Source organism: Odontesthes bonariensis, chromosome 1, assembly GCF_027942865.1.
Source record: "Odontesthes bonariensis isolate fOdoBon6 chromosome 1, fOdoBon6.hap1, whole genome shotgun sequence".
NCBI lineage: Eukaryota > Metazoa > Chordata > Actinopteri > Atheriniformes > Atherinopsidae > Odontesthes > Odontesthes bonariensis.
In genome coordinates, this window is record NC_134506.1 from 13,125,216 (window position 1) to 13,148,781 (window position 23,566).

Below are 23,566 nucleotides of genomic sequence, written 5' to 3' on the forward strand. Positions count from 1 at the left end.
GTAGGTGACCCTATTTCAGGAATATTCAAAATATTTTTTATTCCCTTGGCCATAGGTCTCAGATGGGTTGTGTTTGTCTGTGCTGCTGGGTTTACTCTTCGGGATAGGGTCAGATCTCTGTGAGTGACTCAGAGCAGGCCTGGAGCTCTTTCAAAGTCATTTCAGGTGGTTTGGGCTCCTGACTTGGATGCCTCCTGGTTGCCCTGTTTTAGATGTTTATGTCCCAGCTGGCCTGTGAATGGCTCAGGCATGTTACAGCAGCTTCTCTGAGGCTGTTAGCAGAAGAGGAATGAATTAATGTGTTTGACCTGCTCAGAGGACCCCTTAGATCTCATAACTCAATTTTGGGGAATGTTAGGTCACAATAATTAGGCATGATGCCCTCTTTCCTTTTTTCTATAAACATTTTACACCATTTTTGAACAGTTTTATTCCTTTTTTATCCTTGTGAAACCACTTTGCTATTCTGTTTACTCAGAGATAGCAAAGAGACATGAGCACAATTTAAAAAAACAGCTCATCCACCTACACTCTCTCAACATGCTTTAGGCTACAGCATCAGACATCATTAGAGCTACTGTTTCCACTTATGTCACCAGTGGGTGGTTTTTAAGACAGTCTCCTGGCCCTTTCCAGGTGCTGGTTTAAATGACCAATGATCCAACCTCTTGCAAGTTGACATGCACCATTAGTAATCACCAATGCAATATCTCAAAAGATCTGAAATCATAACTCAGTAGCTGGTTAATCATTCCAGAGCTGTTCCTGTGATTGATTTCAATAATCTGATCAAAGTGCTCCTTCATCTCCTGCTTCCTGGGCTCATTTATTTTATTTTTTTAATTTGAACTACCGCCAGAAGGAATTAATTTCCGAGCTGTGTGCTGTGGCATAAATCAACTGTCTTTAATGTTGGTACTGTAAAAGTTTGTGAGCTTTCACTGAAATGACAGTTCTATCGTCTCTATTTACTGGCTTTGCTCAAACAGATCTCCATCACATAAAGTATAAAAAATCTTTATGTATTCTGAGTTAACTTTCAGAAGGGGGTTGGAATAATTTGCATTACAATTCATTTGTTATCTGAAGGCATCTTGTCTGGATATTGTTTTTTACAAGAGAAAGAATAAACGCTTCTTAGACATTGATTGATTGTCAATTTTGATGCTACAGTTTACATTTTATATATCCTGTAAATATCACTATTTACTACACACACACACAGTTTCAGCAGCCTCATTGTGTGCATGTGTGTGTGTCTGCTGGAGAGCTGGCAGGTGGTCTGACAGAGCAGAGTTAATCTCTGTCTGGTGAGAGCCGCCTCTGCTCCTCCTCTCTGTCTGCCTTTTTCTTTTCTTTAAATATTTCATCATTCCTTGTCGGCCAGCCTGCCCTCTCTTTCCCTTACTTTTCCTCTTACTTTGTCTTCGCTTTGGCTTTAAATGTCCTTTTCTCTCTTTTAGTTGGAGCTTTATCTGTATTTGCCTTTTCTCACTGTGCCCATTTTTTATTTTTCTGCCTTCCCTCTGGACATTTCCTTCACCTTGCTTCTGCAACCCCCCCATCATTCAGGGTTTGAGGCCCAGCTTGCATCATTATGCTCAAAAGAGCATGTGGCAGAAACTCCTGAGGGAAAAGGAGAAGCAAGCAAAGCACAGATGATTAATTTAGACCATCCTTCTGGTTTTTGGATGACTGACCTTTTAATAGCAATAAGGGAAAAATGTGTCTCTGATTTGGGTTTGATTGGGAAATATGGCATGCATTAGTGGGAAGACTCGGCGTATCAGAATATCTAGAAAGTAATACAATACATATCCATAGTGATTTTGTTACCTGGATGATAACACTGCTGTTGGTCTTATCCCACAGGGGTAGATGGATGGATTCCGGGACACCTACTCCTCCATGTACTTATACTATGGTCTGATAAGTGCCCTTCAGATGGGTTTCTGTCTTTCCTCTGCTTCGGTCGTGTGCTCTTTGCATTACTGCTTAATGGGGCTGGCTTTGGTCCTAAAAGCTGCTATTAGCTAAGCTTCACGCACCTCCTGTTATTATCAGAGAGCCCACTCATCACAAACACATACTACAAAATTTATACAGCACTGGTCGTGCTTTCACCAGGCTTTTAAAAACATATCCATCCACCATGTATTTAGTTGGTACCAAGGTATTAACAAAGATGGATTTAATTTCATGATTGTTTCAAAAGATATTAATCAGCCATATATTGGGAACTGGGTGAGTATTTTCAAGTTATTGAAATGAATGCAGGCTCAGATAAAAGAATACCTATCCAACATTCCTGAACTGGCCATCTGGAAAATTCGACAAAAACTCCAGATGGAGTGATTCACCTTGGGCTGCTGGATCACTTATCTTAAATCTATTCTGTGCAATTTTATTCCATTTGCTGGTTACTCGCAGCTGTTTTGTGTAGTGTTTGCTTTCTCTTTTCTTTAAATCTGTTGGTATAATGTTAAGAAAAAAAAACAGAACATTGGTCTACTGGCGCGTTAGTGCCTTTTGTGTCTGCATCAGGCATCATTCTTTTTTCAACCTGATGTGGTCAGCAGGTATGCTTGCATTTTCTCACATGGAAAATTGGAAGTGCACCTTGCAACGAGGCCAACCACTTCTTTATTGACTGTTCTTATTTTTATTTTTGTTTACAACAGTTTCCCAGTCAATATAACCAGCTTTAGCTTGCCTAGCACTCAGCTCCACTTGCTTCTGCAAGTCGGTGGAATCAACCGAATACAGGTTCTCCTAAGCAAACAAAGCTGTTCGTGTGGGACTGTAAGACACTACAGTACTTCAACAAAGTCTTAGAATAAGTGCTCGGAATTAATTAGATTTTGGTTGGAGTACTAGAGGAAAATGTCTCCTTACAGCTCTAACCACTCTCACACTAAACATCCCGGACATCATAGTCTCCCCAGTCTCACGAGAAAACATATGTTTGTTCACATGACATTTTAAATCTGAGCTGTAAAACATAGGTTAATGAGAAGAGATCAAACAAAATGTTGTCACAAATTTATTGGTGGACAATGTAATTAAAGTTTTGCAGTTAAGCTCTGATGCTGCATTAAGTTGGAACATGATATGATTGAGACCTGGAGTCTAGACACTGGTAATGGGCTTCTGTTGAAGCTTCATCTTAGGCAAGCAAAGGTGTAGTTGGGGAGGAGGTGGGATTCGTGGTCCACAAGGAGAATGATAGCAGAAGGATGGAAAAGCGGCTGAATGCTTGGATGAGAAAAGCAGCAGGAAGACCACTGGACCAAAAAAGTGATGTCATAATTTAGATGGAAGGTTTGACAGCGTGGGAAAGAGAGGAGTGGCAGAGAGGCAGTGGAAAAGCCCAAGTGGTAAGAAAGAGTGAACAAAATGGATCAGATCTCCATTATTGACCTTACGCCAAAACCTCATAACAAGTAAATTGCTTAAAACTACGCATACAGTCAAAAAACTGGTAGTCAACACAGATCTTTACAGATGGAACAAAATCTAAAGAAAATTCCCTTGCAGAGCATTGTAGTTATAAAATGCTATTGATAATAACTTGGTTTTGTCCACAACCATACTATTCTCCAGTCCTATAAAGTCCTTCCCAAATGACTTTGGCTTTAATTCCTGATTATGTGCATTTACTCTGCTTTGTCTTCATTTTGATACAGAAATATCAGAGCTATACCCGATCCCACTGCCCATGGACTCCTTTTGTTGTTGTTGTTGACTTGTAATGTTAAGCTTTTTTTATAAGATGATACCCAATTGACATTAACTGTTTTGAAATATGTATTTTTCATTTATAAGGATTTAGCAATCTGAGTATTCATCTATCTGCTATTTATCATCCATTTGCACTTTTATTCCCATGATATGCAACCATTTCAGATTACAAATCCTTATTAGTCAAGTCATGTTTATTTCTATAGCACATTTAAAACAACCATAGCTGACTAAGTGCTGTACAGGCTGAACAAATAGAAATGCAATCAGCAACCTCTAAAACAACAATAAGCACAAGTTAAAAATTAAACTAGAAAATCTAAAGTAGAACTGAAAAAAGTGCTTTCACCAGGGCTAAAAGCCAGTGAGAAAAACTAGCTTTTAAGCTAAGTTTTAAAATGATCGAATGTGTGAGCCGCTCTGATTTAAAAAGGTATGCTGAACAGCACTCCATCACCTCTACCTCTTAGCCTGGAACTAGGAACATGCAAAAATTTGCTTCATTAGGCTTCATTCGGTTTCTGAGTTGTGTTTGTCATTTTGAAGTATCAATGCGCTTACTTTATTTCTTTTGAACTTTTGTCAGTTTCTATCTCTTCCACATCATTTTCAAACCACGTCTTTTATAGAGTGTGTATGTTACCAATGAATTGGTTTTTTAATTCTTTTGCATGAAGCCATGTGATTATTCTGTGTATGAATGAATGATTTTTTTTATTTTCTTCTTCCTTGCTGCTTTAATTTTTGTTTTGTGAAGGGCTTTGATCTACATGTCAGTAGGAAGCTGCCATATAAATTAATAAAATGGAAGTTTAAATGATTTGACATCACTAGTTACTTTAACAGGGGAGGATGCCGCAGTTACTGGAATAACCTTTACATTTAGAAAACAGATGAGATTTCCATAATCACATCATTTTAAAACATTATCAGTGTTTGTTTGCCCTGACTTCTAGGAAACAAAAAGATGATCTTACTGATCATTTTGAGGATGCATAATATGTGAAAATGTAATGAACTTTAGATGTAAACATCTTTATGGGATGGGACGGGCTCAGGTAATGATGCTGACTGTCACCTGCTTGCAAAGTTTGAATGTCCACTTTGCTTTTATAATCTGCGGCTCCATGGCAGACAAAGGACTTTTATAACCACAATCATCCCATCAAGCATTTCCATAGCAATGTTCAGCCAAGCTGTGATACTTCCTGTATGAGTTGCATATAGAGAGGCCACTTCACACTGAGTGAATATTGGGCCAAAGGGGCCAATGGGATCTCTCTGCTTTTGTGAAATTTTCTCCTTGCAGAGATGGGAAGTGATTGAAATGACTATACAGTGTCAGAGCCAGAGCCAGAGAGAAAAAAACAAAACAAAGGACAGAACATGACATTGGTGGCTTGACAGGCCTTCACTGTGTCTGAGTGACAAGATATGCAGTCGCCCTGTGGCTTTGCCTTTTGATTCTGTTGAATGTGAACTCAGATGGTCCCACTTCCTTGTTTGGCACCAACGTTTAAGAAAATCTTGATTTGAATAATTAAATCCATTCATTTGATTTGGTGCTGTTTGAATGGCCTTTTCAGAAGTCATAATGAGTCAGTATGCTGCTACTGACAGCTTGTCTGGCTGCTGCTGGAACGATGGAAAATGATGGCCTATTAATATTAGTATTCTTTTGTAAATAGCTGTTTGGTTGCCATTAAAATTGCATTCTATGTGGCTTGCAGTTGTCAGATATGTAATTTTGTATTTTGTTGACTGTGTTTTTTTCCGAGAAAACAAAGATTTGCTGCTATTTGAAAAGCATAGAGGGATTTTAAAGCTTTAAGAGAGACAAAGGAAGTGGTGTACACAGAGCAGCGGTAGTGTCTTCAGGCAAGATGCAAACTAATTCAATGCTCTCTGGAGTGCTTTGCCTCACAGCTATGACCACTACAGTAAACATATATTGGTGCAAACAAACAACACATGGGTCTAAGTATGAAAATTGACGCACATGTGTAACACATGCATACACACCACGTCAAGAGGCCGAGGCAAACCCCCTTCCCAGTGAGTTTAAAGGCTCCCATCCACATTTCAAACACACAGACAATCACCGAGGGATGCAATTTTCCCTCCAACACCTGCGTCTGTGTATGAACCTGATCTGGGGTCGTTTCAGAAGCTTGTTTGTGGTGAAAGAGCAGAGACTTTAGGGTCTATCACTGAGGTCACAGCCAGTCAGTTAAACAGCTGTGCTCTGTTAAATCTTTAAATTTGCCTTTGAGCAGTATTATCTCATAGGTTCACAAGTATCACTTTGTCAGTGGAAAGAAATGTACTAATTCTTGCTAAGGATACTTGATCTGTTTTTATTTATCTATCTATTTTTAATGAAATGCGATCATTGTTCCCAATGGATCCATCCATTTAAATATGACTGAACACTTTAACACTGATGGTTAAATTAACTTCAGCTATTTCAAATGCTGCTTGCACATCATTAACACATTTCAGACCACAGCAACATGATGAAAACAATATGTGGGTCACAGATTTCATTAAGCATAAATCAGACATGAGTCAACTGCTTGTAATAAGTGTTACTAATAAATCTGAAATGATAAAAAGCTTTTGTCACTAAAAGGAATTATACTGAATTGTAAATTTGTTATTCATCATAAATTTCTTATTAAAAGCCATTAATTACGAAGCAAAAATCTCTGACTAACTTGACATAAACTGTTTGTCACACTCAGCATGATTTGAAAGCTTTACCTTCTGTTTACAAATATGTACAATAACTATTGAACTATTGAAATGTAAACATCACATAGATAAATCCCATTGAATGGTGCAAAACTGTTCTTGGTTGGATGGAAGAATTCATTGTTTAAAAACTGTTTATATGCTTTTCATGACACCAAAAGTTAAAACTGGCTCAAATGTAAGATGCTGTATTTATGAATAGACATGAAAATATATAGATGCTGGAGCTCCTCAGTGAGCTCATACAACTCATTAATGAGAGACCATCTTCTACAGTCTGTCAGTGGTTTCAGTCTTTAAAGGGCGCCGATCTGACCAACATTGCTTTATTTTTGTTGCTGAAATTGTCTTCATCTCGGCTTGCACAGCGACAGTTGCCAACAAGATCGAGAGTTGAAGATATTCCTGCTGAGATGTATCTCTTTTTCAAAAAATAGATCGGTTTCATCCCGATGGAAGTAAAGGGTGAGACTGCAAAGTGTGGTTTAGAGATTTACAGAGAGAAAAGAATGTGAAGATTGAAAAACTACAAGTGGTCCTGGGAATCAGCCAGAAAGGCCTTGTGATGCCAAACAAGCAGCGGGTGGGAGAGGAAAGAGGATGAATGGCTACTACTCCAATGCTACTACTCTGCTTGAGCTGGAGACTGAACTGCACTGGAGACCGAAAGAGATGTAAGGGCTGACTGAGTGGCAGGATGAGAGAAAGGGGTAAGAGAAGGAAGGGGGAGTGCTAGCCCCGTAGCTATCAGTTCTAGTAGGAGGAGAATAGGGTGGGAAGCGTGAGTTTAAAGGGGTGGGGGGAGAAAAACATGAGAGAGAAGCAGGCAGAGCAGACACAGGCCGCCTGCTTACATTCAAAAGGGAAGGAAGGAAGAGAAGAGATCCTGGCAGCTCATTTAGAAAAGAGGGTGGATGTTTGCAGTTTAAGAAGGCCGCAGGGACTCTGTGACTGAAGTGTCTCTATCAGGACGCTGGTAAGGTAAGGTGGCAGTTTCAGTAACGTGATTAGCTGCACTTTAAAGCACTTTACTGCTAGGATATGTAAAATCTATCAGCTAAAGGAGGTTTTATTTGTAAATATGTGCAACTCAGCGTTAAATCTGTCCTATGGTGAAAATATTCAAAAGGAAAAACTGTCTGCAAAGTTAGGAAGGTGTGACGCACAGGTCTTGTGATGAGATGGATGCAAAGTAATTTCTCCTCTGCGTGTTTGTGTATGTGCATGCCGTTGCTCATGATCTGTGTGTGTTGTTGTGCTGCAAAACCTCATGAGATAAGAAGGACACGCTCAGACAGAAATCCTCTCTGTGCCAGAGGCCGGTGACCAATGAATGAGCATCCTTGTAAAGAGAACTGAAAGCAGGCGAGTCTCCTCCAACTGTCCCTCAGGCCTCTTTCTGCTGCCTCTGTTCTTCATTAAATCTTTAACAAGATGCTATTATTCTGCTCATAGAGGCACGGCTTCAGAGCAGACGATATGTGTTTGAATGGGATGAGGATCAGAGTTTTAGGTGCCAGGTTCAGGATATAACTTAATATGAAAATATTCCATAAAAAATCAATAAGTTAACTAAAAAAAGTGCAACATTTTCTGATTTTATTGTAAATAAAACAATTCAGATTGGTTACTTTGTCAAGTGGTATGAAGGTTATTTAATATCTATTTTGGAATGACTGATACATTGCTTTAAAAGTGGTGTATTAATGTTTAATATTTTCTTTTGTCCGTACTTTGTTAGAATTTGACAGCACAACAGACTCTTTTGGAAGGGCAGGTGTAAAACCAGCATGCACCTGGGAGAGATAAAGAGACATCCATGTTTTCTTTGTCTGCTTGCTTAGGGATGATAAACCACAATAACAAAATAAATAAATAAAAATAAGTGGAATAGAAATTGACAAGTTATTGCTAAGATGCAGCATTTTTCCCTTTTGATTTGATTAATAATTAGATGGGAAAATATGCCTCACATAAGTCTTCCAACCTAAATGATGATATATGTTGCTAGTTAATAATGTTAGTTGTCTGTTTATGTCAGATATGGCCTATAAGTGTCTCTGAAACAACATATGCAACCATTTCTTTCTAAAAAAAAACGTCCTTCATTGGGTCACAGATGTGGAAGCAGAATAACTAAAAAAAAAAAAGAACAGGACATCTGGGTCCAATATCAGCCATGTAATAATTTGCTTGCACTTGCTGTTTGTTTAGATTCAGGCAACAATAGTGCTGTTTATTAGGCTTCCTGGGAGACTCGACCGCAAAGACTTCACATGTACATGTTTATATGTTTCACACTTTATCATATTGATGATTATTGTGATATTAAAGGTAAGGTAGGAGATCCTGGATTTTGAGTCCAGCGAAGCTGCATTTTGAAAATACACAGGTAAAAAGTCCCAACCCTTTTCTTCACTTTCCCCCCGAAGTCACGCCTCTAGAGTACATGAACGTGCACGAGCACGAAGGTGCACAAGCGCTGTTCTGACAGCAAGCATCGATCGTTGCCGTATTTAGTATTTAGTATATGATAACTATACGTTTAATAATGCTAGGTGCTAGCCAAGCTGGCTCTAGTTTAGCTTCCTGCCAAGCTTCTGGACGCGTAATTCGTTCACGGAGCAGGGTACGCGCACAGGGGGAAGGAGGGGGAGGGAGGAGCAGATTGCAGTTTGATAGACGGCATCAGTATCCAATCATTGTGAACGGACCGTTCACAATGATTGGATAGTGTTTTTCATAGATTGTACGTTCTAGAGGCCACTAAAACTTTTCATATTTGTGTCAAAACTTTTAATTAATTGGTTGCAATGGGGGTGTGAAGAGTATTTCAAGCAATATGTAAAAAAATGTTCCAGAAAAAGATCCCCTACCCCGCCTTTAAAAGAAGGAAATATCAATACAACATTGATAATGCACATGTGATAATGTTATGATTTTATCTTAGCAAATAAAATCAAAATGTTTTTTCAGTGCAGATTGTTTTGTATGCTTTTTAGTGCCTTACCTTCTTTTTTGAGTTTAAGGAAATTCCTGAAAAATTAGACAAAAGGCTGCACGGTGGTGTGGTGGTTAGCACCGTCACCTCACAGCAAGAAGGTTCCAGGTTCAACTCCCTGCTGGGGCCTTTCTGTGTGGAGTTTGCATGTTCTCCCCGTGTATGCGTGGGTTCTCTCCGGGTACTCCGGCTTCCTCCCACTGTCCAAAAAAATCATGCATGTTAGGTTGATTGGCATCTCTAAATTGTCCTTAGGAGTGAGTGTGAGCGTGCATGGTTGTTTGTCTCGTTTGTCTCTATGTGGCCCTGCGATGGACTGGCGGCCTGTCCAGGGTGTACCCCGCCTCTCGCCCATTGACTGCTGGGACAGGCTCCAGCCCGCCCGCGACCCGATCGACGGATTCAGCGGTATAGATAATGGATGGAAAGAATCCAGCATTAAATGATTTTTTAGGACAGTACTTTATTTGAAAGGAATGTTAAATGCAGCAAAGAGCTGAATCAGAACCTCATCCAGGTTCGATGGTTCCAGCCCCCATAAACTTAAGCTAAACAGTGCAAGGTGAAATATTATCTCTGGAATCCAATTAGTTAGAACAATTAGAAAATGTAGAAACTCATAAAGTGAATGTATCTGAAAAAAAAAGTAATCAAGTGTAGCATTTGAGTTACTTTTCACCTTTAAGAAGCTGAAACCACAAATAATTAGTGCATTTTACCTGATAAATGCCTTTTAAAAAAGGTTTGATTTGGATAATGTAATAATAAACTTATCATTTCATGACCTTAAAAACACAAAATTGTTATAACAACGAAAGGTCGTCAAAACGATCCCATTTTTGTTTCTGAAGAAAGACCAGTGTGATCACATGCTCTTATATAGTAAGCTGGATGCCATTTCACCAGTCGGCTTTGAGACTGGGAAACACAAGAGCAGCATGGTCAGAGGATGTTTCTATTTGCATGCACACAACACCCCCACCAGATCCCCTCCTTATCTGTAGAACAATGCTGAATAGAGGATTGCCTGATGTCATCCTGCATCGCTGCCACTGATCTGACCGGAGTCGTAAATCCTCTCCCCGCAGTTTCTGTCGCGAACCTATATAGTCACCATCATTGACATTGCTGAAAGTATGCTCATAAACACTTCCTGTTTCTGGAAATTGCTCAAAATGTGGCCGCTTTCATTGGCGAAAAAATTCCCACAGCTTCTGTCCTTTCGGGTCAAAGGTCATTGCATTTCCACATCCTGTGGCCGAACCAGCTAATTCCAAAAAAATCAAGAGTTCCACCCCGTGCATTCATGTGGTTTAAATAACAAAAGAGGCCTCTTGAGTCAAATGTAACCACTTCTCTTTTGTTGTTTAGCTGCAAACAATGGCTGTATTTGTCTTTTGTACAGGATCCATGTGGAATACAGTGCAGTGACAGAAAACAAGGCATATTGAAATCAGCTGTGTTTTATCAGGGTCTTATAACTTTTCTTTTTGGTTTTGATTTAGGTTTTTGTTGCTTTCCTTTCCAAACACATTAAACGCAGTCTCTAAGGCAACTTGAAATCGCGTCAAAACAGTTTTCACACAGTTTTCGCCCTTCAAAAGTCTCACACCCATCCCCAGTTTGGATTATTTCCCACTACAGCATGTGTGACTGTTATCATGTCTGCACAGATGGGACAGCCCACCCTGTGACAGAGGGTTAGGAGGATGCCAGTGTGACATTAGATTTCACTGATTCTTTCTTCATAATCCCAATGATGAGTGTATCAGTACACTGTGCACGTATCATTTAAGGTAATTCACATTTATTTAGCTCAGAATTCATTAAGGTGAGGCTGTACAGTACATCTACACAGTCAAAGCTTCTACTTGGTTCATTTTTACAAACATGCCAGATGGTACAGGGGCAAAAGCAAGCCAGAACTATAACTCTTACACAGTAAGAGTTCTAACTGCAGTTTTTTCACAGGTTGAAGGTCCGTGTTAGCTTCTGCTTGAAAAGGTGAATAAAAATCAAATGTGAAGCACTGAGAAAGAACCTAGACATGGTTTAAAAGGTGCTAAGTAAATGTGGACCATGAAGAAATATTATGCTTTACTTTCCTAAATTGAAAATTTTTCAGGAAACAACCTCAGGTGTTTAGCATTTTTCCCTGATTTATGTCCCTGGGTTTTGGACAATAAAAACATTAATAAAGACCTCATCTGTTGCTTTGTCATTGCATTTGTACGTCCCATTTGCACATAATATGGATAAAAATTTTGATGTGTTTTTTTTCCCCACACAGATGTCATGGCGTCCGACTTACCGAAGCTCCAAGTTTCGAAATGTTTATGGAAAAGTAGCCAACCGGGAGCACTGCTTTGACGGCATCCCCATCACCAAGAACGTCCATGACAACCACTTCTGTGCCGTCAGCTCCAAGTTCGTGGCAGTGGTCACAGAGAGTGCCGGCGGGGGCTCTTTCATTGTAATACCCGTAGCCCAGGTAACTGACCCAATTGTTTTGCTATTTGTTGCCATACCAACAAAGCCCAGAAGTTTAACAGATTGTTGGGGTTGTCTGCATTACCGCACCCTTAAATTGTTATTTATTCAAAATTCTGTGTTTGTTGTTTACTGTAAAAAAAAAAGGTATGTCACTATTTTGAGAAGACATTATTCTTTTGAGCAACTTACAGACAGACAAATTATTTACTGCATGCTTACTCCTTGTTATATGCTGTTTCTCTTTTAGATTTAACATTTCTACATCTATTAAAAATTTCAGCTATTTTCAGCTACTTCATAAGTTCTGACATGTTTCCACAAAAATAAAGCACAGACTGCATTCTCTGCTGAAGTACCAGCATTAAGCTCTCATTTTATTAGGGTCACGTTGGCAGTTGGAACATATAACATAGTGGTGTTGCCCACAAACACTAGAGAAGGGCCTTGTTGTAGTGGAAATAGGGAAATTCTTATTCTTTTAAAAGGAAAGAGGAAAGTGTTTCTGTTGCCATGTGCTGCTCTTACAAGAATATTAGGAGACAGCAAGCACAGAAAATTACTCACATTGTACAGTTTATACACACATATATACATATATATATGAATATGTATCTATACTGTATATATCATTGTTAAATAAGCAAAGTTATACTTTTTCGATAAGATAGATAGATAGATAGATAGATAGATAGATAGATAGATAGATAGACAGACAGACAGACAGACAGACAGACAGACAGATAGACAGATAGATAGATAGATAGATAGATAGATAGATAGATAGATAGATAGATAGATAGATAGATAGATAGATAGAATACAATGAACTTCAAAGAGGACTTTGTGGGTCTGAGGACAATAAAGTGTTTTGCCTCTTTAAGAGCGACTTTTCCGTGGTGCTTTAAAAAGCCCTTTGCTGCCACGCAGGGTGGTGAGAAGCTGTTATCAAGCAGTCAAGTGTTTTCTGAGCAGTTTGCTGTCTGAAGCAGACTTCAGCTACAGTTTACGTCGTTCAGAGCAGGAATTGAGAAGACTAGTGGCTGTTTTTGTGTCCATGGGCTCTGACGATGCTCTCAATCCACCAAGCTATGTCGTCATGTCGTGTTATTCAACTGGAATTATATGTTTGCAAAGATAAGTACGTAGGTTACGTAATATAGACTTTGATCATTCTGGCAGCAGGAAGTAGGTTTTTTTGTTGAACTGGCAGTTAAATGTCAACCTCAGATAAGACATTTTTTTCCCCAAATTGAGCTGCTCTGCCACCACCAGTGTGTGACTGTGAATGACAGGCAAAATTGCTAGATGCTTCATCTGTTAAATTAAAAGAGTGTTGTAAAAAAAAAAGCAAATTTGGAGTCTGAAAACACACTTAATGTCAAGAAAATTGATGATGTTTTCAGCAGCTTTATATACTGTAGATGCTACCCATATCATTTATTTTACTTACTATAACAGGGTAATTTAGGGGTTGGATTCTTATTATTTTGATTATTTACTCAGGAATTAGAATCATTTTATTTTAAAACCTGGTAGGTTAAAAGTACCTTTATGTCATAATATCCCCTCAGTAACTCATACGCTTCTGTGGTACTTTTTATGCTATATAATGACGCTCTCCATGACTCGTCCTTGGACTGTAACATGATCGATTTGTTCCTACTCAAAGTATATCATTTCCTTCCGTTTCCTTTGGGCTTCTGCTGATTTGACTAGTTCAGATATTACATTTGTCATCTTTAGCAGTGGAAAAACATCTGTGTGGTGATGGATGCTGGTGTCACTATCCTCTGGTTAAATGTAAAAGACAGTCAGACATGAGACTAAATGTTCAACATTTGTTTTGTTGAAGCAGCATATTGAGGAGGCAGTCTGTCAATGTTCATGCTGAAAGGGTTGCATGACATTTAATAGGTTCTGTAGATTAGAATATTTTACACTATACAGCTTCATGACAAGTCTTAACAAGATGGGAGAGCCCACCCTGGGATTAACTATAACTTGTTAATCAACTGTAAGTGCTCCAGAAATGCAATTTAATGTATTTTTTTTTTGTATTTGTGATGACACTGTATGAATTGCATGTGTGATGTTTTTGGCTATAGCTGTGGAATGAGAGACATATTGTGCAAAGTATCATAATTGCATAAAGAGTAGTCAGTAGTACTCAGTATTGTTCCTTGTAAGTAAAATCTCTCAGACAAGATACAGTGTAATATAAAAGAAAAAAGGTTTGAGCTTTAGTTTTTAGGCAATGAATAAAATCTAAAATCTTATGTCAGTTTTTTTTTTTCTTATTTATAATAATTAAATTAGATAAATAACACAGATGATCTGGGTTTGGCTAACGTTCAGGTACAGGCCTGCATGACATATTATGATGACAGCCGGCGAGACAGCCATATGTTCGACCGCAAACGAAGCCACAAGCGAGTGGACGAACTGCTGCTGGTACCACCTGGCACAGAGACCGGCTCAGAAAATAACACACAAGGTCACCAACACCTCTCCATCTCTTCAGACAAAGAAATGGTGTGTGGGTGGGTGTGGTGCTTTTCACACCACTGCTCTGACTATGGTGCAGGCACTGGTTCTGGCTTCTTTAGAATGACTGTAAACTAAAAGTCCACCACTGAACCTTTGATGGGATAAAACTAGACATTTCTTGACATCACTCATGATTTCTGAGAATTTTTAGACCAAATGACTGAGTAGGTTAGATGATTTTTTTCAGAGAGCTTAGAGGCAGCTCTGTGGAGTGTGCAGCGAATATATAAATATTCGGTTTTCTTGGTTTATCTTTCCAGCAGAACATTGTGATATGTAATTAAATACCATGTGTGCAAGGCCTATTAAAGTCATGTACCACAGAATAACTTACATTGTACATGTTTTGGCAGTAGATCCAGTATAGGGTGGACTCCAAACACAGAGAAGACAGAGCTCCTTCATGAACAAAGATGTTATTTTTCAACTGTATATTATGGTCATACCGTACGGTAAAACACATGGGTGATCCCATCACACTAACCAAGTCACTTGACTGTCTGAGCAAAGCAGACAGAGCAGACTTGTACAGTATAAGACGGCATCTGCAGAAAGCTGTACGCCATTAACATGAGCGTGACCACAGCAGCACAACAGTCTGTTAATTCAGTTTACTAAGCATGACTCAGCACGTTAACTTTCTGTTCATTTAAGCATGGCAGACCACGTAGGAGAATGCGCCACCAGACATGGCTCTTGTGCTAAGATTTATAGTCTTTTTAATCAGCATACAGGCACGTTCATGGGTTAGTGCCTCAGTGAGGGCTTTAAAGAAGAAACTTACAATAAACGACGGGATATGTCTTTCAGATTCTCCTGTTTTGTATATCAAATATTAATTCAGACCAGATTATATTTCCAAAGCATCTGAATATCTGCTGGTGGAATAGACTTTGGAATACTATAATCACAAAGCAGCTGTGGTCATTCACTTCACGAAAGATTTATTGGGAATTACAGGTCAATAAAGTTGGTAGCAATCAGTGTGTGGTGCCCCTGGTGTGTTGGAGACATTTTTAACTGTCCAGCAGATGTGTGCATCAGTGTTCATCTGTGCCACAGCCTCAGGAACTAATGCAGGCTCGTGTCATTTTCTTGTCAGATAAATGCTAGCTGGTGGTGGAGAGAGTTTTCCTAACCTTTCTTTTATGAATTCCATGTTTCATTATAAATTTGATTTCCTCATGGTATCTCTTCGACCTTCTGAGCTGCTTGGTTCCCATTAGACATTCATTCTCTGCAGGTAATTAGTTCCACATAAATAAGGAGTCCTTTGGATCCATGTTATTGTTTGAACCTGCCAGTCATTGTCGTGTTCATGTGTCATCAGAACTTGTATTAGCTTGGCGTTTCATTTTTTTTATATTTACCACCGTAAATTGTTCCCTCAATTTAGTAAACAGTTACAGAAGATTGAATTAAATCTAATTTTGTGAACTTACTGGGCATCATTATTCTAAAATAAATTGACTCAATTGCTGTCTTGCTGAGACACTGTTTGCTGTTTTTTTTTCTCTCTCTCCCTTATTGACTGAATTGATGTCCCCCTTTACAGACGTCATATTTTGACAGATAGTGGTACCGAGTTTGTTTTGGTCTCCGTCCATCGAGCTCATTAGCAAGACCCTCATTCTCTTTGGCTATGAGTTACCTTGAAACTTAAGCATTTTTCTGTTGGTAGACTTCCAGAAAATATTGCTACTACTTGTACTTTCTTTAAATATTTATATCTTCTTTGTTATGCATGTTGCTGAGAAGTACAGATTTGAATTGTGGCTCAGATCCTTTATCGCTGGGTGTCAGCATCAAGCTCTTTAACCCCAATCGTTTCTCAGGCTGGGTGATTGTGTTTCACTGTGATTTGTCTCCTGCAGTTATAAAATAAATGTATTGTTTTCAGTTTGGAGCAGAAGTGCAAAAGAGCAGTTTGACGGTTGATACTTGCCTTCTTTAATAAACAATGTATTATTAAAAGCGCTGCCAGAGCCGATCTTCAGGCTTCAGCGAGGAAAGTGCGTGCCTACACAAATGGTGGGTTTCACGGAGGTATTACCCGATGCAGCTAAACAAATCTCTGAGGAAATAAAAAGAGGTCAGCGGACTGAAAGGCATCAAGGCATTCTTGACATCATGAATGACACTAAGAGGTGCCTCTCATCTGTTGCTATGAGCCAGTGCCCCTCAGTGGACTCACCATGTTATTGCAGTAACAATAATATGCCTCAGATGTCCCTTCACAATAAGCAGGTCTGCTTTCTGCTCAGGGTTTATCAAGTCATCTCACTGAGTCATTTCACTTTCATTATGTTATATGAATATTTATGTGTTCACATCAGTAGAAGCAAAACGTTTTCAAACAGTTTTGTTGTTTTGTGTAATTTATGGTCTGTTTTGAACTCCTCACGTTCATCATATGTGTTCTAAATCACAGAAAGTAATCTTAAACTGTGCTTCTCTGTCTCTTTTTTCAGTCTGGCCGCCTGGACTCTCATTACCCAAAAGTGTGTGGCCACCAAGGCAATGTGCTGGATATTAAGTGGAATCCCTTCTTTGAGAACATCATAGCCTCCTGCTCCGAGGACACCTCAGTGAGTGACCCACCACCTTTCATTTTATGCCTGTAATTTACGACTTAATGACGTTGGAAAAACCTCTTGTATCTGTGACAGCGGTCATAAAATGCTGATGCTGACAGCTACTGACCCTGATGAAGAATATGTCACTATTTTATTGTGGTCAGAGCGCCACTGGACAGCAGCTTGTGATTGGATTTCTGCTGGTAGCAGCTGCGTTCACTGGAGTTGTTATGAGGCAATGCCTGTAAAATGACACATTTCTTCAACAGACTACAAAAATATTGGACACGGCATAAAATCTGAGTCACCATCATTCTTTATTCTTTCATGACGTGATGTATTCAAAGTCCCTCTGGGGATTTATTCCAGTACATGCACATGTTAGTTCACTAAGCACAAAAAAACCATAGTAGCACTGTGCTCTGTACTTTTGCTTGTTGAAAGATAATCTCATCTGGTTGAACACAGAGCCTCTAGCCATAGCTGTAATCCAGTCTAATCCCAGTGCAATGGGCTACATTGATAGTTTGTGCTATTTCTGATCAGACAGATCTCTGGATGCTTGAGTTCATAGTGACGGGTTTTGAAAAATATTCAGTGCCCTCTGACAAAATGGCCATAGTTATATAAAAGCATAAAAAAGAGAGAGGGATTTGCATTCTGAGTGATTGTGAATGTGGCAGGTCCGAGTATGGGAGATCCCAGAAGGGGGACTGAGGCGCAACATGACGGAGGCGGTGCTGGAGCTTTACGGTCACAGCAGACGGGTGGGTCTGATCGAGTGGCACCCCACCAGCAGCGGCATCCTCTTCAGTGCAGGCTATGACTATAAGGTACCACCTTAATCAAACTTAAATCAGCTCTGCATAGCCTGGAAACACCACTGTGATTTTACATGGATTAAAGTGTTTGCAATCTTCAAGGATTAATCAGTTACCTACAGAAACTTTGATCCACAAACTGACAAAGACACATCATTGATCAAAGCTCACTTGCAACCTATCCGCTCCACTTAAAACAATCCCTCTTGATGTGTCAGATACTGATCTGGAACCTGGAGATTGGAGAGCCAGTGAAAATGATCGACTGCCACACCGATGTCATCCTCAGCATGTCCTTTAACACAGACGGCAGCCTGCTGGCCACCAGCTGCAAAGACAAGAAGCTGCGAGTCATTGAGCCACGCTCCGGGAGAGTCCTTCAGGTTAGGAAGAGGTGGCGGATATTTTCACGGAGCTAAGCATATAAAAAGAACATCTGAGTATCCTCTTTTACTGTATGACTGACCAGCCACTGACCATATTTGCAATACCAAAACTAAGAGATCACACCTCTCATTTTGAATTGTCAATATTCTGGTGGTAGCCTGTTGATTTTTAAATTTATTTCAACTAAAGTTAACTGACACTACTCTGATATTCACTTCCTTTAAATAGAAAGTCCTACCCTAAGCGCCTGAAATCTTTTTACTTTGTTGATGTAACTGGATGATCAACATGATGTAACTTCTCAAATAGCACACTGGAAGCCTAAAGGTTAAATCACTTTGGTTAGTGTTGCTGTTTTTAAAGTGCTTTATAAATAAAGTTGGCTTGGCTTGGCTAACGCACATGCAGCACATGCAGCAGTTTGACTCTAGATTCCAAGCCTTTGTTACATGTTGTATTCATATTCCTTTCTCTGCTTTATGTCTCTACTGGGGCTGTCAAACCAAGAAGCGTAAAAATCAAGAACATTTTAAAAGAAATCCTTCTGATTAGACTCATTTGCTTCTCACCTGCAGCATCAAGTGAGCTGAACAAGTCAGAGCAACATGAGCGGGAAAGAGAAAAAAAAAGAAATTATTAAAAAAGTGAAATGCTTAAAATACAGATAATAAGAGCTTGGATAGTCCAGTTGCCCTTTTTCAAGCTCTTTTGATTACCATGACCAGGATGACTGAGAATCTTCATCAACTTAAAATACAGATTCAGACACATTCAAAGATTCCAGGGAATGACCACAAATACCTCTGACTTTGCCGTGCTGTTTAAGTTCCGAAATGTTTTTATGTATATATGTATGTATGTATATATATATATATATATATATATATATATATGTATATATATATACTGATATGCAAATCTCTTAGATTAAATTGAATTATTCTGTTTGACTCCCTGTGTTCAAATCTTTTCTTTTCATCATCATAACAATATATTGAATTTAATGCCAGTAGGCTACTGGAAAATTTTGGTATGCTGTATAAAATGCAAATAAAATCAGAATGCAATTATTTTCATGAACAAATATTTTATTCACAATAGAACATATTTTTCAAAAAAGTTGGGACAGGGCAACAAAATGAATTAGCAAACAAAATAAATGATTAAGATTCATTGGCAAAAGGTCAGTAACTTGGTTGGGTATAGAAAGAGCACCTTAGAGAGGCAGAGTCTTTCAGAAGTAAGTATGGGCAAGCGTTCAGAAATCTGCATAAAACTGTGTCTACAAGGTGTGGAGCTATTTCTCATTAATATTTTTCTACATGAAAATGTGAAGACTTTGAATATTCCATTATCCACAATACATAATATCTTTAAAATAGTATGGTCTGTAGATGGTGGAATATTGTTGATATAAGCACAAGGGATATGACAGAAATTCAATATTGGATGCTTGTGATCTCAGGCGGCACCTCAGGCGGCATTTTATCAAAAACAGACATGATGTGTTGCTGCAATCAAATTCAAGATGAGCTAATATCTTTCATGAAATTGTAAAATATCACGTGATGTTTTCTGTGTCCTATTGTGAGTAAGATATTTGTCTATGAGATTTGCAAATCATCACGTTCTGTTTTTATTGATATTTTACACAATTGTAAATACTGTTCAAATATAAGAACATTAGCTTTTATAGCAGTATCTCACACTACAGCCTCACTTTAATATTATGTGCTGCTCCACCAGCAGGCCAGTTGCAAGAACCACCGTGCAAACCGAGTAGTTTTCCTGGGAAACATAAAGCGACTGCTCACCACAGGGGTTTCTCGCTGGAACACCCGGCAGATTGCTCTCTGGGATCAGGTCAGGCAACACATCCATATAGCTCATGCCTATAAAGCCACAGTGAGTTGAGCATGTTGTCATTTAAACCCCTGCATGCACTGCTCTTCCCAGGAGGATTTGTCGATGCCAATTGTGGAGGAGGACATAGATGGCCTATCAGGACTGCTGTTTCCTTTCTATGATGCTGACACACACATGCTGTACCTGGCAGGCAAGGTCAGAACCACTCACTCTTTCTGAATCTAATGAGGAATCAATCTCAGTTTGCAGCTATTTTTTTGCAAATTTTCCACAGGGTTAAGACAAATATGAAATTCAAGTGTACTTTGATTTCAATGAAGAATAATTACATGTTTCCACAAGAAGATTAATGAATACAAAATAAAAGATACAATTTAGATTTTGGTTTAAAACAATTGGTTTAAACCTGATCAGATTATCTATCTGCTAACAGGAGAGTAATCCATACTAAATTAGTATGGTAACTTTATTTAAAAGTTACCAATAAAATAATCAAATTAACTTGATACTTGGATAATAAGATAGTCTGATTAACAAGTATAAGCAAGAGATTCATGTCATGTACTGAATACCCTTAATTGTGCGGTTAATTTTAGTTGTGGCTAAAGAATGTCAAGAATTAAAGAAAGGAAAAAAAAAGAAGAAGAAGAAGCTCAGTCTGCTCTGAAAGCACAGAAGACGAGGCCTCCAGAAAAAAAGAAACATTTATACTCTGATGTTTTTGCAGGGGGATGGCAATATCCGCTACTTTGAAATTACCACAGAAAAGCCATACATCCAGTACCTAATGGAGTTCCGCTCCCCAGCCCCACAGAAAGGACTAGGTGAGTCAAGAGTTGATCAGTAACAGATGATACTTCTGCCAGAGCAGCAAGAGAAGTCCACTTCATCAGCAGTCTTTAGAGATGAAGGGAGAGAATGAATCACGTGAAAAAGTGCCCGGCTTCTGTGCTGGTTTACAGAAGGTGTTGAGTGTCAGGAAGGATCAAATTCATTGAAGGAAAAAAAAAAGAACAAAAGCATGAAAAATATTCCCTTAATTGTGTATAATGAGCCCTGCTACAGATTTAGGGAATGGATTTTTCTCGTCAAAACAGTTGTATCACCACATGCTTGTGTTCTCATCTGCAGGTGTGATGCCAAAGCACGGGCTGGATGTGGCTGCCTGTGAGGTTTACCGCTTCTACAAGCTAGTTACCCTGAGGGGCTTGATTGAACCCATTTCCATGATTGTGCCAAGAAGAGTGAGTGGGACTGATTCTGGTCTTATTATCAATCATATCCGCAGGATATTACATTTATCCAACTCTAATATGTTAAAAGGCTGTTCAAGTTTGACTTTAATTAATATGCCATGGCAACGGTTTGACATGAAATATTCTGTCATGTAATGAAGTAAAATAAAGAACTAGCTAATAAGAGCTGAGAGCACTCAAAACAGTGGTGATTCATGTGAATTTGAGAGAATAATTTTGAAGTTAATGCTTCAACATATGAACAAGTGGCAGAATAAAAATAGGCCTCCAAATTAGTTCATCAAATAAGAATAAATGAATCAATAAAAAAAACCTAGCAAAGTAATAAGTGAGAGTCCTTTGAGATAGGCAGACACATTGCAGTTTTTATCTAGAACACCTTATATGTCCTTTTATTCACACGTTCATATTGTCAACCAGTAACATGCACTGAGCAAACCTTTTTAAAGCATCTGACAACGTGTGTTTACAGTCAGACACATACCAGGAGGACCTCTACCCAATGACACCGGGAACTGAACCTGCCCTGTCTGCCAGCGAGTGGCTGAGTGGCATTGACAGAGGTAAACAATTCAACAATCACTGGACTGGTTTGCAATGCAACATGTGGAAATAAGTTAAACTTCCTGCAAAATATAAGCCCATGATGTGGAAAGAAGGGTCATTGTTTTTACATAAGGCATGTCATTAAAATAATTCTGTCCTAGTTTTGTTGTTTTTCTCTGGGTTTGCATTGTTGCATACATGGAAAAACTCTCCCAGTTATTTAGTTTTATCTCACAACTTCAGTTAAGCTCTGATTTGCATTTGCTGTACCCTCACAGTAAAATTACCTCAGCAAAGGGAACATCATACTAAAGAGATGACAGTGCGTCTTCTTTTAATCACCACCATTCTTCCTTATCTGCTTGCAACATCAGGATACTTCATAATATGGGCCTCATATCGAAAACCTGTACTTATCCAATTTTAGAAATCTACTGAAGCGGTTAATGAGAGTGTCGTGCAGTTTATAGATAACCAGACGATTGCACATATGTGTGTCCATATGCCAAAAAGCTGTCACAATCGCAGCATAGGAGAGCACAGATTATAACAGGCTCCCTGTGTTGATCTGTGTGGGATCTCTTTGCACTTTGTGTTAGTTTTTACAAGCTCACTGAAAAATATTTGCCCTCCGTGGTTTAAACAGACCCAGTCTTGATGTCCCTGAAGGATGGCTACACACGGCCAAACCAGTTAGTGTTCAAGGCCCCAGTAAAGGAAAAGAAAAGTGTTGTCGTCAATGGAATCGACCTGCTGGAGAACGTACCACCCAGGACAGAGAATGAGGTACGTGTCTTAATCTGCATAGAAGCAGCTATCAGTCACAAGACCTGCTTAATATTGTGAAGGTTCCCCGTTTTGCTGCATAAACCTTTAGCACAGCTACATGCGCGGTTGAGTCGAGCTATGGTTACAGCTTTAGCTGGCAATATAACTGGACCACTGTCCTTGTTGCAGTATATGTGCGCGGGAGCAGAGTTAGGTTTGTTAGGAGATGGCTCAGCTGAGGAAAGGGGAGGTAACATTAAACCAGATGGTGTCGGTATCAGGGAAAGTATTTTATTGCTTAGTGACAAAAATATTGAGTGAACAATAACGTAAAACTGCAACTGAAATCAGAGCCTGCCGGTGTTAATAAATCAAAGAAATCAGTAAAACACAATGGTGACTAACTTGTCAAAATTGATTAGACTAAAAATAGTGGTAAATCAAAAACTTATCAACCTACTTTCCCATATGTCCAACAGTTAACAGTTAAAAAACTAAGTGTGATGAGAGCGTTTCAACAAAGACTGGATCTGTTTCAAGCTATTCAAATGCCCTATAAAAGAGTACCTTAATAAACTAAAATGACACCACTAAGGCTGCACTAGAAATGAATTGATAGATATATGCCTGACAGTGCGACACTATGGACTGTGAGAGACATTCTGCCGCTTCGATTTTATTTTCTGTGGGATATCATTGTACATGTATAAGTATAACCGACCTCACTGCACAGCATACTACACTGTGTGGTCTGTGTATACAGTATGAAGTGGATTCAAATTCAAAGAAAAAGAATGGGAATTTAATTCA

At 39.0% G+C, this 23,566-nt stretch overlaps 1 protein-coding gene across 3 annotated transcripts in view; it reads left to right on the forward strand.

Annotated features, from left to right (window-relative positions):
• Positions 1 to 23,566, forward strand: part of coro2ba (coronin, actin binding protein, 2Ba) — a 43,607-nt gene that overhangs the window by 16,182 nt on the left and 3,859 nt on the right. The window contains exons 1-11 of one of the 3 annotated variants that reach the window (XM_075473701.1): positions 7,317 to 7,476; positions 11,787 to 11,987; positions 17,008 to 17,124; positions 17,796 to 17,945; positions 18,152 to 18,316; positions 20,067 to 20,183; positions 20,277 to 20,381; positions 20,914 to 21,010; positions 21,318 to 21,430; positions 21,915 to 22,005; positions 22,635 to 22,774. In XM_075473701.1, coding sequence (XP_075329816.1) covers positions 11,787 to 11,987; positions 17,008 to 17,124; positions 17,796 to 17,945; positions 18,152 to 18,316; positions 20,067 to 20,183; positions 20,277 to 20,381; positions 20,914 to 21,010; positions 21,318 to 21,430; positions 21,915 to 22,005; positions 22,635 to 22,774 — 1,296 coding nt within the window. In that variant the 5' untranslated portion in view covers positions 7,317 to 7,476. Of the gene's footprint in view, positions 1 to 7,316; positions 7,477 to 11,786; positions 11,988 to 17,007; positions 17,125 to 17,795; positions 17,946 to 18,151; positions 18,317 to 20,066; positions 20,184 to 20,276; positions 20,382 to 20,913; positions 21,011 to 21,317; positions 21,431 to 21,914; positions 22,006 to 22,634; positions 22,775 to 23,566 lie in introns of those variants that run through there. The other 2 variants (XM_075473524.1, XM_075473609.1) reach the window with 2 other exon arrangements.